Here is a 14494-nt window from a genome sequence, read left to right as displayed (position 1 = left end):
AATGACCGCTGTCAGCTCCGCCCACCTGCTTCCCCTCCCCCTGGTCTATTTCTAACCCTCAATATGCCGTGTCATTTTGGATGCAGGCCGTGCGCTCCTCTGGGCAGATGTGCCTGTGGTTGCTTTTGGGAGGTGCCTCCCACATTGTGGGGGCTCAGAAAGAATCCTGGACAAGCACTCATCACGACACGTGCAGATGGCTCACGCACACCCCACGCTGCTGCATGGTGTCAGCGCTGTAGCATCACTGCTTTGAGATGGCTGGATTCCTCATGAGCAGTGACACCCACTCACTTCTACAGCCCTGGACAGGAATTTGTTTGATGCCCTGTATTCTGCAGAGAGTCACAGAGTTCAAGGCCGGAAGGGGCCACCAGATCATAATCTGACCTGTACAGCACAAGCCCCCATCGCCACCCAGCCACAGTGCTTGAAGTGGGGAGAGGGCACAAGGGATTGCAGACCTGGCCAAATACTACTACTAATAATTTCAATTGAGCTAGGGGATTGAGGGGGACACTTCAAGCACCATCTTACCACAGCTGCTGCTCCCAGATTCTGAGAGGAGCCCCCACAGGGTTTTCAGACCACTTTGGGCACTGTTCAGCCACTTGCACGCCAAGCCCAACAACCTGAATTAACACAAAATATATACAGTCCACAGGACACTATTGTGTGCCAAAGGCAGAGAATGGAGAGACTGTGATGCACCAATGCCTGAGACCCCTGCATTGGCAGGAATGATTCAGTGAGAAATATCCAGATAATCCTGACAAGTGACCCGCACCCACGCACTGCAAAGAAAGGTGAAACCCCCTGAGATCACTGCCAATCTGACGTGGTGGAAAATTCCTTCCCGACCCCACATGGCAATCAGTTAGACATGTGAGCAAGATGCAGCCAGCCAAGCACCAGAGAGAGAATGTCCCGTGCCAGCTCAGAGCCCTGGCCCGCCCTGTCTAGTGTCCCATCTCCAGCCATGGCCATCCCTGATGCTTAGAAAACAACCTCTCCCCTCAAAAAATACATTGGGGGCGGGAGTTTCCTACCTGACCACAAAGGATTAAGAATGCTTTTTAACTCATGGGACTGGTCAATGAAGCAGCGCCAGTTCACTCTGCATTGTAAACAACATCTGTATCCCTCTGCCTGTAAAGCCATCCCGGCTTGGAACCCGGAGTTCAGCTGTGCTTGGAAGGAGAGGAAAAATCACTGCTAATACATTTCAGATAATGCGACAGATTATCTCCCCCTATGCACTGGGGCCCAGGATCAGCCCAGGATCCACTTCAGTCTCTGCTGGCACAGATGTCCGTGCCGATGATAGAGGAGGGGTGTTGATGGAAAGTGGCTTCTCCCTTCTCTCCACTGTGGGACCTGCATGAGAGTTGCCAGGGAAGCTCTGATCTAGCATGTCCTTTCCCATGGATCCCTGGCCATAAATTAATGCTGCCCACACCGTGCAGAATCCCCAAGAGGGAATGCCGGGCTCAGCTCCACCTCCGAAAAAGGATTGGTGATATCCATGTACAACAGAGCATGGATGGCTGACAAACTGTTTTTGTCATGCACCTTTGAGCACTGCCCCTGCACTCCTCCCACCTTCCATGGGACTCACTCCAACACCCCAAACCTGTGAGATGCTTCAGACAACTGCTTAAAAAAACATTTCTTTCCTTCTTCAGCCCCCTACTCCCATCCTTCGGATATGGATTTCCTTCCCCTCCCCACCCCAGGGAAACAATGACCCTGCTCTGAGTTGCAGGGCAGTCGCTGCTCAGTCCTGTGCCAGGGACAGGTTAAAGAGCCAGTAGCTCTCAGTCCATCAGGCCAGCTTCCCGCTGAGACATAGCACTTGATTGCCAGCCCTGCTATGGCCCAGGAGATTGGCCCCTGCAATCCTGGCATTATAACAGCTACTGTAGGGATTTCTCAGTGGTGTTGCATTGGATCTGTGTGCTGCAGACAACATGCTCAATGACTAGGCCAATCAAGCATGCGGGGATGGGGGAAGCCGGATTTAGAATAGAATCCTGGCCCTTCTCTTCCAAAACTACTGGTCATTGTCACGTGAGCTAAAAGCCGTCTCCCTTCAGTGGGGCTCATATCCTCTCTGCCACTAGGGGGCAACGCACACACATCCGATGAAGTGAGCTGTAGCTCACGAAAGCTTATGCTCAAATAAATTGGTTAGTCTCTAAGGTGCCACAAGTCCTCCTTTTCTTTCTAGTATAACACAGTCTTTCAAGTACAGTATGATACTGAGGTGCCTGGCTTTACATGCCCCCGGGACACAAACAACAGTGTCAGCACAGCTTTCTAAAGACTCCTGGAAGCACAGAACACCCTGGGGAGGAATGCGGCCAGCCCAAACTCCTGCTGGTAAACGCCTTGTACAGCACCACCCCACCCACTGTGTGTCTGGCAGGCAGAGAGATGGGCAGAGGCGATGGGGTGTGGATCCCGATGTAGTTTTAGGCTAGAAATCATCCTTAACCAGAGCCTGCATCTGCATTTGCGGAAGTTCAGGTCTGGATTTACACTATGATTCAGGCTGGAGGCTCAAGCAGCTTTGGGGTTTGGGTGCAGAATCAAGGTCATCAAAGCTTCGGGAGCTGTTCCCACAGGAATTCAGTCAAAATGGGGGAAAGTCCTGGGAGCTGCGCCGCTCTCATGAAGTTTCAGAGACCCAGAATCCCACAAAGGGCTCTGAACGTTTCTGCATCTGAACTGTGACCGAAGTCGTAGGGGCAGGTTTAGATCTGGGGCTCAGAATCCACATGGCCCTAGAATTTGAAACAACTTGCTTTGGAAGTTCCAGGTTTTTTGGCTCATCCCTAATTATGCACCACCGACCTGCCCGCACATAGAGCCATAGGACATCGTTGTTAAAGAACTAACATCTACTCAGAGAAGAAAGCAACGCACAGGTGGCCTCAGGGTATCCCCCCAGACTGAAAAACTCAGTGAGGAGACAGCCTTTGATTGGGCACAGCTGGGAAGTGCAGACATCAGCCTGGCAGCCCTAGGCCACCCACAACCTGTCTGCAGCGCTTCAAACCCATGCCAGCAATGCTGAATTATAGCCAGTTAAGAGCACCCACCATTTGATCTCTTCACAAATACCGTGCTGTGGAGCAACTGCAAAGGAGAAAACTTTGCCCGGGTGCTTCACCTATTAACTGGCATCAGCATCACGTCGGTCCAATTTTTCTTAATTGCTGTCAGCGTCCCTGACAACATTCTTTATTTAACAAAAGTAGACCAGACCAGAGTGTTTGCACTGGTTTTGCACTTGAGTAAAGATCTGTCTGTTGCACAGAATCTGGTGCACTGATGTTCTTCCCACCCTCAGCTACACTGATGCTTTTAAGGTGAAGATACCTTTCAGCAGAACTGTGCTAGACAGCGAGCTTACCTGGCTTTGGTATCTACTGGCTCCTGCTTGTAGGAGAAGATATTATTATTTGTATTACTGTAATGCCTAGAAGCCCTCATCATGGCCAAGACACCCATTGTGCTAGGTGCTGTACAAACTCAGAACAAAGAGACCATCCCGCCCCAAAGAGCTTCGGGAACTCCCAGAATTCAATGAGAGATTCTGCAGGTGTCTGTAGCAAGTGAATATTTTCTACCCGCAATGGGCCAGATTCTGATCCCCTTACTCCTAGGAAGTAGCACCTTGCTCAGAAAGCAGGCTCACTGAACACAACAGAGTATGACGCTACTCCGTGTGAGTAAGGGGATCAGAATTTGGCCCACAGTTTGTATGAGGCAAACGACATCCCCTCAGAGGACAGAGGAAATGAAACCTGGCCTGTCGTGTCCCAGAAGCTATGGCAGGGCATTGAGTCTCACCCAGACGATCCCATTGTCCATTCCTGTGTCTCCAAGCATTTCCAATGGGCCAGCACAACGGGATCAGAGTGAAATAAAACTCACCAGGCACTCAGAAAACCTAAACCTCATCTGTGGAGCAGCTGGACTGGCTGGCTGGCAGCACTCTGTGGCACCAAGGAGATGACCTTGGTTACCATTCCAGGTTCAATTTCTCACCATTCTGGGACGCAGCCATTCTTGTTGCTTTGGGGTTTGTTGGCTCCGTGCTATAACCTCCCTTTGAATTGGTTACATTTTAGGGAATGAAATTAACACATTTTTCATACAAATTTGTCCTGGTTTCCATAATCCGGTTAAACAGAGAAATTCCCAGGTCCCTAGTGGAGCACTCAGTATTTGGTTGGGTTATGAGTGAACACATTATTTGTTGAATTTCACCTCTTCTTCTGCTTGTAAAAGGTTAGCAAACAAATCACAAAATTTTTGATTGGAAAATCGCTCCACGATGGTTAATAACACAAGTCACAGGCTATTATTTCTGCCTCCTAATTTATGTAACGAACCATCAAATGTACAATTCAAACAAATTATAATTCAAAATTTCCTTTTAGCCAAAATGGATGCTTTCAAGCTTAGCATTTGCTTTTAGCCGCTATTTATGCTAAGCCTTGACTGCTTAAATGTTCATGGCAAGCCAGCTGCAAAGGGTCATGAACAAGGCTGAAACTGAATTTGTGTTTGAATTCAAATCAATGATCGTGGGAAAGTCCCCCCCAATTTACTCAGCTCTACCTTGCTACCATCAAATTCCAGCCCTCCCCCACAGCCTCTGGTCTGAGGGGGTCACCAGTTAGGAAGACCACCTGGTACACTTTTCTTCCAGAGAACAATGGCTGTCTCTCTACGGGTAGGCCTGTGTTGCAGTCACGTGGTATGATGCAGCTGGAGTAGACCTACCTGAGCGAGCTCACATCTGGCTAGCAGTGCAGAGAGCTAGCCCCAGGGGGTTAGCCTGCACTGAAGCCCAGAGCTAGCTAGCCGTTTACGCCTGCTGCAGTCACACTTCTGGGAGCAGTGCAGGGACACCCTCAGAAATACATTCCAGCTCAACCAACATTATGGGCTCCATGCAGTAATCACTGGGTGATACTCTGTGGCCTGTGTTACACAGGCAGTCAGACTACATGAGCAGATGGTCCCTTCTGACCTTAACGTCTGTGTAACTATGAATCGGTCCTAAGGGCTGGATCCTCCACTGCCTTGCAGCTTGTTTAGTCATTGAGACTCGGACAAGTAAAACACTGTCCAATCAGAATTTTCTACCACCCTGGAGGTAGCATTTTGTGACCCATGCACAGCTGATGGGTAGCTTACATCACTACTGAACATGACCCAGAGACTTCAGCGGGACCTGTAGCCTCTTACAACAGATCTGGATTTGCTCCGTTTCCTTGGGGAACCCATGTACCTTTGCAGAACAAGTAGGAAAGAGGCGCCATGTGAAATGACTCTGCAGTAGGGTTGCCAACTTTGCAATATTTAGAGACCGTAACACTCCAGCAGGAGTGCCGGAACCTCCCCCACCCGCCTCTTCTCCGCAAGGCCCTGCCCCACCTCTTCCCGAGCCCCGCTTCTGCCTCCAAGGCCCCACCCCCATTCACTTCTCTTTCCCATCACTCACTGCTCTTGCCCCACTTCCCCCCCCCCCACCTACACAGGTCGGGAGGGACTTGCCTCTGGACAGGGCCATCCCTAGCTATTCTGGAGCCCTACGCAGCCCCTCCTCGGTGGGCTGGGGGGGACGGGACAGGCCTCCGCAGGGGGTTGGCGGGGTTGGGCCCTGCAATGACCTAACTTAGGGGTTCTCAAACTTCATTGCACCACAACCCCCTTCTGATAACAAAAATTACTACACGACCCCAGGACAGGGGACCGAGGCTTGAGCCCACCCGATTCCTGGCATCCCGGGGGAAGGGGCGGAGGGGGATGTCAAAGCCCAGGGGTTTCAGCACCAGCCAGGGGGCCTGCAGTCTCACCAGACAGTGGGGCTCGGGCTAAGTCAGCCCTGGCAACCCCATTAAAATGGGGTCAGGACCCACTTTGGGGTCCTGACCCACAGTTTGAGAACCGCTGACCTAACTTAACTCCTGTTGAAGTCAATAGTAAAACGCCTGCTGACTTCAACAGGAGCAGAGCTAGGCCAATACTGAAGACCCAGCCGAACGCATGTACCAACTCTGTATGCGTATCTGAGGTATGACAGGCCTGCCGACTGAGGGGGGAGGGGAGGAGCAGGGGCAATTGCCCAGGGGCCCAGGTGATTTAAAAGGGCCTGGGGGCCCCCGGCCACCGCCAGCAGCGCAGCTAGGTGAAGGCAGGCTTCCTGCCAGCCCTCGCTCGGTGCCACTTCCAGAAGTGGCCAGCATGTCCCTGTAGCCCCTGGGGAGGGGGTCTCCGTGCACTGCCCCCGCCCTGAGTGCCAACTCCGTAGCTCCTGTTGGCCGGGAACTGCAGCCAATGGGAGCTGTGGGGGTGGTGCCTGTGGGCAGCGGCGTGCAGAGAGCCCCTGGGCCTCCCACCTAGGAGCCACTGCCAGAGGGGTGTGCCAGTTGCTTTCGGGAGCCACCCAAGGTAAGCGCTGACCCCCTGCCCCTCTCCCGCACCCCAACCCTCTGCCCCAGCCCAGAGCCTGCACCCCGCACCCAAACTCCCTCCCAGAGCCCGACCCCTCACCCCCTCCCACACCCAAACTCCCTCCCAGAGCCTGCACCCTGCTCCCCAACCCCCTGCCCCAGCCTGGTGAAAGTGAGTGAGGGTGGGGGAGAGTGAGCAACAGAGGGAGGGGGGATGGAGTGAGCAGGGGGCGTGGTCTCAGGGAAGGGGTGGGACAAGGGTCTTTGGGTTTGTGCAATTAGACAGTTGGTAACCCTACCGGGCAGGCATGCAGAAGCCCTGGCCGGGCCGGAAGAGCGCACCCAGCAGCGGAGCCGGCAGCTCGCTGGGCACCAGCCAGCGCAGGTGCAGCACCGCCCAAACGTCAGGTGGACTGCGGCCACGCAGACGCAGCTTGTGCGGGTGTGGGGGCCCATTGACTATTCTGCCCTGGGGCCCGGACTTGCTGTTGGAGGCAGCCATGGGCTGTAATGTTCTCCTGTGGCTGGCAACTCTCAGCAGAGGGTGATCTTATTTGGCTCATGTGGGAGACATCTATACTTCTGAAACCGAAGAACTAGGGGCCTAGGACTGGGTTTCCAACTCTGTATGGATTTACAGAGCCATTGGCTGTTAGCAGCCCATGGATTCTTTCCCTAATCACAGCTGTCTTGTGCAGATGAATCATCCAAAATTCATTTCCCACAGGGCTATGCATCTGGAATGAGGAGTTTCATAAGTTGTATTAATGGGAGCTGTTCTTGCACCCAAGCTCTCCATAGCTTGCAGTCAGATTTTAATATGATGGAGAGCCACCATCCCTCCAAGTTGATCTTCCGTTAAAACCAAAGACAAGGATTTGTGTTTTGGTTCAGCTCCCACATTACAGGCACTGTTAATGATTAAAACACAGCTGGTGATTACACACAACCTCATTAATGATTAGAGCAGCAGCTGGGGTGGTTTAGAGCAGTTTGGCCAGTTTATAGATCTTGAAATCTGGCTGGTTTCATGTCTTGGAATCTGGTGAGCTACCTCTTACCTTTGGCAAAAAGGAACGCTATTCTTGGGTGGAAGCACTGCACAGACGAGAAAAAAAAGTCTGAATGCTCTTACAAGAAAATAGGTGCATTTCAGTGCGTAAAGGATTGGCTGAATGGGTTATTGCATTTAGAGCCGGGCTTGCCAGTGCAGACAGCAAATATTGCCTGCACTCAAACCAGTCTGGTCATTTTTGTGAGACAAGGTGGGTGAACTAATGTCTTTTACTGGACATTTTTGTCTTTCTCACCAGCAGAAGTTGGTCCAATAAAAGATATGACCTCACCCACCTTGTCTCTCTACGATCTCTGACACAGCTACCCCTACACTGCATACAGCCATGGTCATTTCTGTGACTAGAACAGAACTACAAGTCACTGAAAGAGGCTGTCTTATTTGTATTACAGTGACCCCTCGTTGCCTCAGTCCTGGCTCAGGGCCCCGTTGTGCTAGGCACTGCACAAACACCTAACAGCGAGATTGTCCCTACCCTAAAGAGCTGACAATCAAAGTGTTAGAGCTGCCCAGAAAACAGAATTTCTGTCCCAGAGGAAATTCAGAACTTCCCAAAATGGTTTTTGGTCCAAATCAGGAAGAAAAGTTGAAATTTAGAAATTTTCCCGAATGGAAATCCCAAAACATTTTTATCTGGAAAAATTAAAATGACCTTATTGAAAGGTTTCATTTTTATAATATTAAATATTTTACACACAAAATAATTGCATGAAAAGAACATTTGTAAGGTTGCAAAGTCAAGTACTCAACAGTTAGGAAATGCCAGAATTAATGTTGTCTGTGCAACCTCAATGTGGCTCCCTTGTGTGTGTGCGCATTATGATATGGTCTTTAATGACATGATCACATAGTATTTTTTTCCACAGGACACCTGCCTCATTCAGTGCACGGGATGGATGGTGCTCACTTAATGAGCAGCCATGGAATATTTTGTATTCTCCTCATTCAGGGTGTGACCCCAGAACTTATTTATTGCAAACTATTCAAACCGTTCTCTAAAGGCAGAATTATTAATCTCCCCCGATCTTTTCCATGGCCCTCATCACTATAGCATCCAAGTGCTTCATAGCTTATTATAACAACAGCCCTGTGAAATGATGGGTGTGGTATTATCCCCAGTTTACAGCTGAGAAACTGAGGCACAGAGTGCTGAAAGTCAAGAGTTTCCACTAATTTTGGGGGCTCAATTTGAGACACCTAGGATATCTGTGGCAGAGGCAGGGATAGAATCCAGTTCTCCAGGGCAGCATTCAACTGCCTGAACCATGAGGCCCTCCTTTCTCTACCTGCAAACCCCTGCCTCGTTCATTAATCACCTTTCAACCTCTGCAACAAATGAGACAGGGCCTACAGACAAAAGCCTCATTCACTACACAGGTTTCAGAGTAGCAGCTGTATTAGTCTGTATCCGCAAAAAGAACAGGAGTACTTGTGGCACCTTAGAGACTAACAAATTTATTCATCCCCAGAGCAACTTCGTCCTGTGCCCTGAATGAGGTAGGGGTCCTGTGGGAAAAATAGAAGGTGATCATGTATTTAAAAACTGTCTCATAATGCATACACCAAATTCCATCTTGTGGCATTGTATTGACACCCGCATGATTAATCAGCAGGGTTGGAACTGTTAGATCCACTGCACAGAGCTCTGCCACTCAAGCTAACAGAGTACCTGAGAGATGTAGTAGGTTGTTATCCTCTGTGTGGACCAGCACTAAAGGGGAACAAAACATGCACTTTGCCATCTGGATGCCAGTAGGTTTCATAGCCAGTCTGAGTTCATAGGCATCTGAGGTTCCATTTCATGTTCTAGAGGGGAGTGTGCTCTAGTGGTCACAGACTCTTCTGCCCATTTTCCCCTTCTGCCCTGGCCCCTCCAATCTGTCCCTGTCCCAGTCCAGCTCTTCCCCACCACTGGCTCCTTCTTTCAGTCCCATTCTCCTTGCTTACCCAGGACCAGTCTCCACTCTCAGGCTTCACATCCCAATCCCATTCCCCTTGCCCTGCCAGTTCCAGTTCCCCGCTCACAACTCTTGGCCCGATCAGTCTTTCCCCTCCCCCACCACTGGCTCCCAGTCCCAGACTCCCTCCTTGGGCTCCTCATCCAATCTCAGCCTCCTCACACCATCCCTTCCCTGGCTTTTGGCCCAGCCAGTCCCATTCCCCTCCTTCCCCCACCCCCACCCCCACCCCCTTTGTCAAATGCCAATTTGCCAGAACAATCTTTTGGCAGGAATGCACCAGTCTCAGTCTGGACTAAATTTGTGTCAGGGCCAGGGAGGAATGTGTGGCCAGAGAAAGCCAGTCACTGTCCCTAGACCAGCCAGCATCCAGGGGACTAGGTCAGGCACCTGGGATATGGAGGAGCCAGGTTCAAGGGCCTGGTCGGAATCAGGCAGCGCTGGCTCTTGTACCTGGGTCCCGCACAGCCTGAATCACAGGAAGCTCTGCTCGCGCTTCCATCCTGACAAAGAACAAGACAAGACCCGAAACCGCAGGAACATTCACGGGCCAGGAAACCCAGTTCCCAGCCTGCCTTGAGCACCCCAGAGCTGCCTCAAACCACCATGAGACAGACCAAGAGGAGAGCCGGCTACGCGTTTCTGAGGGGTATATCTAGGAAACCCCATTTCCTTTGCGCACCAATTCACCCTTTATGCTCTGTCCCTCCTCTCCCTTCCCCCAGTCGGGGCATTTCAGACCAAAAACGCAACACAAGCTGGGTGCAGAACCGGCCTCCCGGAAGGGCACCACCAGCACCAAGCCCAGCCTTTGGGGTGCCAGCTCCCAGCCCTGCTCCTGCCTCTCCAAGCAGTGTCCCGTGCCTCCCACAGGCATCATTCCAGCTCACTGCTCTGAGCGCCACCCCACAGCGCTCCCATGCCCTTCCCTTGGCCGGGACACTGGCCCCAGCCCAGCTGCAGGGCAGGTCCTGCAGGCGGGGGTACCACCCTGTACTGGGGTTCTCCACTCACTGGTCACAGCGCTAAGGTGTGTGGGCATGGCTAGACCTCTTCCCCTGGTTGAGATGCATATCTGCCTCCATGGGCCATCAAACCCCCTGAGAGCTGAGTGACGTAACATTGGCATAAAAATGGCCTCCTCCCAGCCTCCTCCCCATCTCTGCCCCTCCCGCCCATCAGGGTCTCCTCACCGTATGCAGAAGTAGTGCTGTGGAGAAGGTTCTGTGAATGGGATCCCCCAGCAGCTCTCCCCACATCCTAGGGGCAGCACTAGAATGGCACCCAGCGCACAGCAAGCTCACAAGACGGCTCTCCAAATCGCAGCACTACCAGCCTGCACCAGCACCGCAACCTCTTCAGCTGGAAACATCCACCCTGCAATTTTGCAATACGAATTGGGTCGTGTTACCCATTCCCTGCAAGGACGCTGGTGCTGTCTGGGCAAGGCCTGGGTATTGAGGGCCGCTTTCCTTACCCTTCCGTTCTTAGTGTTTTCATTTAGGCCTTGTGTTAAGCATGTCATGAATCCGCTCAGATAGTGCACTGTGAATGCAGCCGCCACTCCTTGCTTTAGCTGCCGGAGCAGCAGGGACAGAACTGACTCCAATTCCAAGATGATCATGAAGCGAGAGCATGCGCCCAGCCCCAAGCAGCAGGAATGGAGCCTAACCCTGGCTCTGACACTGATTTCTCTGTGACCTTGGGCAAAACACGTAATCTCTGCCTCAATTTCCCCAGCTGTGAAGTGAGGATAATAGCACCTACTTAGGAACCTCCCGGAGCTGTTGGAAGGGGTGTTCGGTGCCTGCAAAGCACTTAAAGATGATAAACACTCTGCACTGTTATTACACACAGCAGGCTCAGGCTTGTGGGCTCACCATGAGCCCTGACTCTCCCCTGGCAGAGATGACTAACTCCAGCAGTGCCACAGCAAAGGATCCCAGGGACAGCCTGTCCAGAAAGGGATTCAAACCTCTTCCCGGTGTGTGGAACTGAACCAGCGCATATGGGCTCAATGGCATGGACCTGCCATGGGCACACAGCTCAGGCCCCGCCTCATACAGGACCTACACAATGCACGACAGATCAGGATCTACTCTGGCATTTACAAGGGGTGTTGCCACTAAACCTTTGGGCTCAGCAGTGTCTTGCAGGTCTGAAGAGTGAGCGCCACTATCTGCCAGGGCTACTCTCACCTAACGTAACCGCAAGACACAATCTGGTGCTGCCCCTCCCTTCAGACCCTCAGCACCCCAATGTCAGCCTTGCTGCACCCGACACTGTAAACACAGCATGCACGTGAAGCAAGGAGGCAATGGGGTTTCGGGCTGAGGGGCTGGCAGACCCCGGCTGTGGGATGGGGACAGGCAGACATCATCACCTGCACCTGCCCTGCTGCCCCACACCCAGCTTGGGGGCACTGCTGGGGCCTGGCTGGATGGAGACACATCACTAAGCGGCCCCACTAATTAATCAGCTGTGGCTGCTATGCAGCAGAAATGCTCAGCCTTCCCTTTGCCCACTGGCTCCCCACGGCAGGTCTCCTGCCAGAGGGGCTAGGGACCACCCTGAGCACAAAGCACTGCCAGTCCTGCTCCCACCCCACTTCCCATCCTCCATCATCATGGCTAGTCCCCATCACCCACTGGCCTCCTTGTGCCCCCGTTCCACTCAGCAGTCTTCCCTTTCCCCAGCTCCCAGCCATAGGCCCCGTCTCTGCTCCATCACAGTGCTGGTTCAGATCCCACTCCCCACACTCCATCCCTCTGCCCCCCAGCAGCATCCAGCCAGAGTCCCCGTCCCACCCTGCACCCCCCTCCACACACTCCTCACCACCTGCCCGAGTCCTGATTCCCCCCGAGCTGTATTTCCCTGCAGCTCTCCTCCCGCGCATGGGCAGCCCCTTGCCCCTTGTCCCTGCTACGCTGTATTCATGGGTTTCTGCAAGCAGAGGATGCCACTGGAGGCAGGAGAACAAGGTGGCAGGCCCACAAGGGCCACTCCTCCTCCTCCTCTAACATGTGCTATATATTGCCCACTCTTCCCCCCTTCCATGCCCCCATCCAGCCTGCCCACTCCCAGCTGCCACAGCCCTACCAGGAACTCCGTCTTTGTCAGCTATCACCTTGCAGCATGGGACTCCAGAGTCCCTGGCGAGATTTGCTGATGGGAGGAACTGGAACTAGCCCCTACTGGAAAGATGGGCAAAGGGCTAGGGCCTTGGGAGACCCAGCTTTCATTCTCGCCTCAGCCACGGACTTCCCCGGTGACCTTGCCAAGTGATATCATCCGCCCTGTGTCGTGGTTCCCTGCCTACTAAATGGGGACCAAAAACCCCACACATATACCCTCCCAGGAGGCAGGGTCTGCAAGGATCAAGTCCCATTAATGATGGCGATGCTCAGAGGGCCAGATGAGCACCCAGGTCAGTTGCTATGATGACAGTTCAGGATGGAGGATATTTGGGCTGGGTTCTGAAATGGCTCTAGCTGGCCCAAACAAAGCCCTAGTCACCATCAATAGCCCTATTCCCCTTTTACACCAGCAAATCCAGGAGGCTGGCAGTTGCCTCAGTCCTTTGCTTACAACCCTCACACACTCTCCTACAGCAATATAGGCCATGGAGATAACAGCTTATCCTGGCAGATTAAATCCGTGTAACTATTGGCCACATCTTCTGCAGCCCCCAGCCAATGGCAGCTGTAGTACTCCAGGCCTGGATTGCCTGATTTCCTCCCTTATTTTTAGCGGAGGTCATTGGATGAATGGCAGGGCACATGCTATTCATCACAATACTTGGTATGGTGCCAAAGCCAGCTCGTTAGCAGATAAATCAGGTCATCTTTAATAAATTGCAGAGCCAAAAGCCCACAAGCAGACCCAGCAGTTCACTTAGCTCTGGCTCAGTCAGATGCCCCACCTGCTTTTACAAATTTCCATCCATAGGTTACAGCATGGGGATTTGTTTCTGCAAAAACTGCAAGAGCCATTGACTTGAGGTTCCGATCGTTGAGACTGGAAGCCAAACTAAAGCAAAGCAAACCGTCCAGAGAAGGCAGCACAAGATCCTCGAGGGAGAAGGAAACAAACACAGCTATGCTTCTGAGTGCGGATTAGGACACTTCGCCGGATCAAGTTCCCGGGCAAACAGGACTCATGGCAGACCCAAAATACCCGGCATGTCCGCCAGCTTCATTCGGCCCTAAGTCAGAGTCAGCACTGAAGTGTGAGCGCCGGAGGACATTGTCAATGGCAGAGCCATGCTGGGTGTAGTTCCACATCAGGGTCCCTGGACTGCAGCTGTGGCTCTTCCAGAGGAGGGATGTTTGACACGTTTGTGATGATCTCCCAGATTTGGAAGGGCAGCGTTGAGCGCAGAGGTTGGATTGCAAGCTCCTCCACACCCAGCTCCCCACCCCCACCAGCAAGATGGCTAATCATTGCTTATCAAACAACTTGTACTAACTCCCAAGACAAGCTGCTCCTACCTGTGCAATGTCGCCATGACGTCCTTCCGCTGGCCAGGTAGCTGGTGAACCCCGAGTGCAGGAGCACAGCCCAGACCACCAGCAAGGCAGACATCAGGGGGCCTTCTTCACTGGCTCCATGCACAAGAACACTCCTGCCCTCCTGTCTTCAGACCCCGGGCAGGTGGCACTCTGCTCAGGAATCCACTCCAATTTCTCATAGCCAGCTCACATGACAACCACTTCTGGAGACCTCCTCATCCTGGATGTAAACACCCTCCCTCCCCCTCCCGCCCCCCTGGGTACTTCCAGGAGCAGGACTCTGCCAAGGCTTTCACTGTAGTAGCCTCACAGCTTCAACTGCTCCTCTGAGAACTGGCCACGCAGCCTGCCCTTCCGCTTTGCTTCTCCTCCCGGCCACACGTGCCAGCTGATCCCTGTCTCCGCCTGGCCTCTTAGCTGGCATTAGGTAGAGGAAAGGTTTCCAGAAGGAAGCACAAAAATCAGCACAGAGGTGGG

General features: G+C 52.7%; 1 protein-coding gene across 2 annotated transcripts in view; it reads right to left on the bottom strand.

Moving 5' to 3' along the window:
* Nucleotides 1–14258, bottom strand: part of TSPEAR (thrombospondin type laminin G domain and EAR repeats) — an 88196-nt gene extending 73938 nt beyond the window's left edge. The window contains exons 1-2 of one of the 2 annotated variants that reach the window (XM_074964135.1): nt 13997–14258; nt 538–632 (exon numbers count right to left, since the gene is read on the bottom strand). In XM_074964135.1, the coding sequence (XP_074820236.1) occupies nt 538–632; nt 13997–14013 (112 nt within the window). In that variant the 5' untranslated portion in view covers nt 14014–14258. The remainder of the gene's footprint in view (nt 1–537; nt 633–13996) is intronic. The other variant, XM_074964137.1, reaches the window with a different exon arrangement.
* Nucleotides 14259–14494: the final 236 nt, after the last annotated feature.

The sequence above is a fragment of the Natator depressus genome, chromosome 9, assembly GCF_965152275.1.
Source record: "Natator depressus isolate rNatDep1 chromosome 9, rNatDep2.hap1, whole genome shotgun sequence".
NCBI classification, from domain to species: domain Eukaryota; kingdom Metazoa; phylum Chordata; order Testudines; family Cheloniidae; genus Natator; species Natator depressus.
Note: the sequence above shows the minus strand (reverse complement) of the source record. Positions and strands in the feature narration are given on the sequence as shown.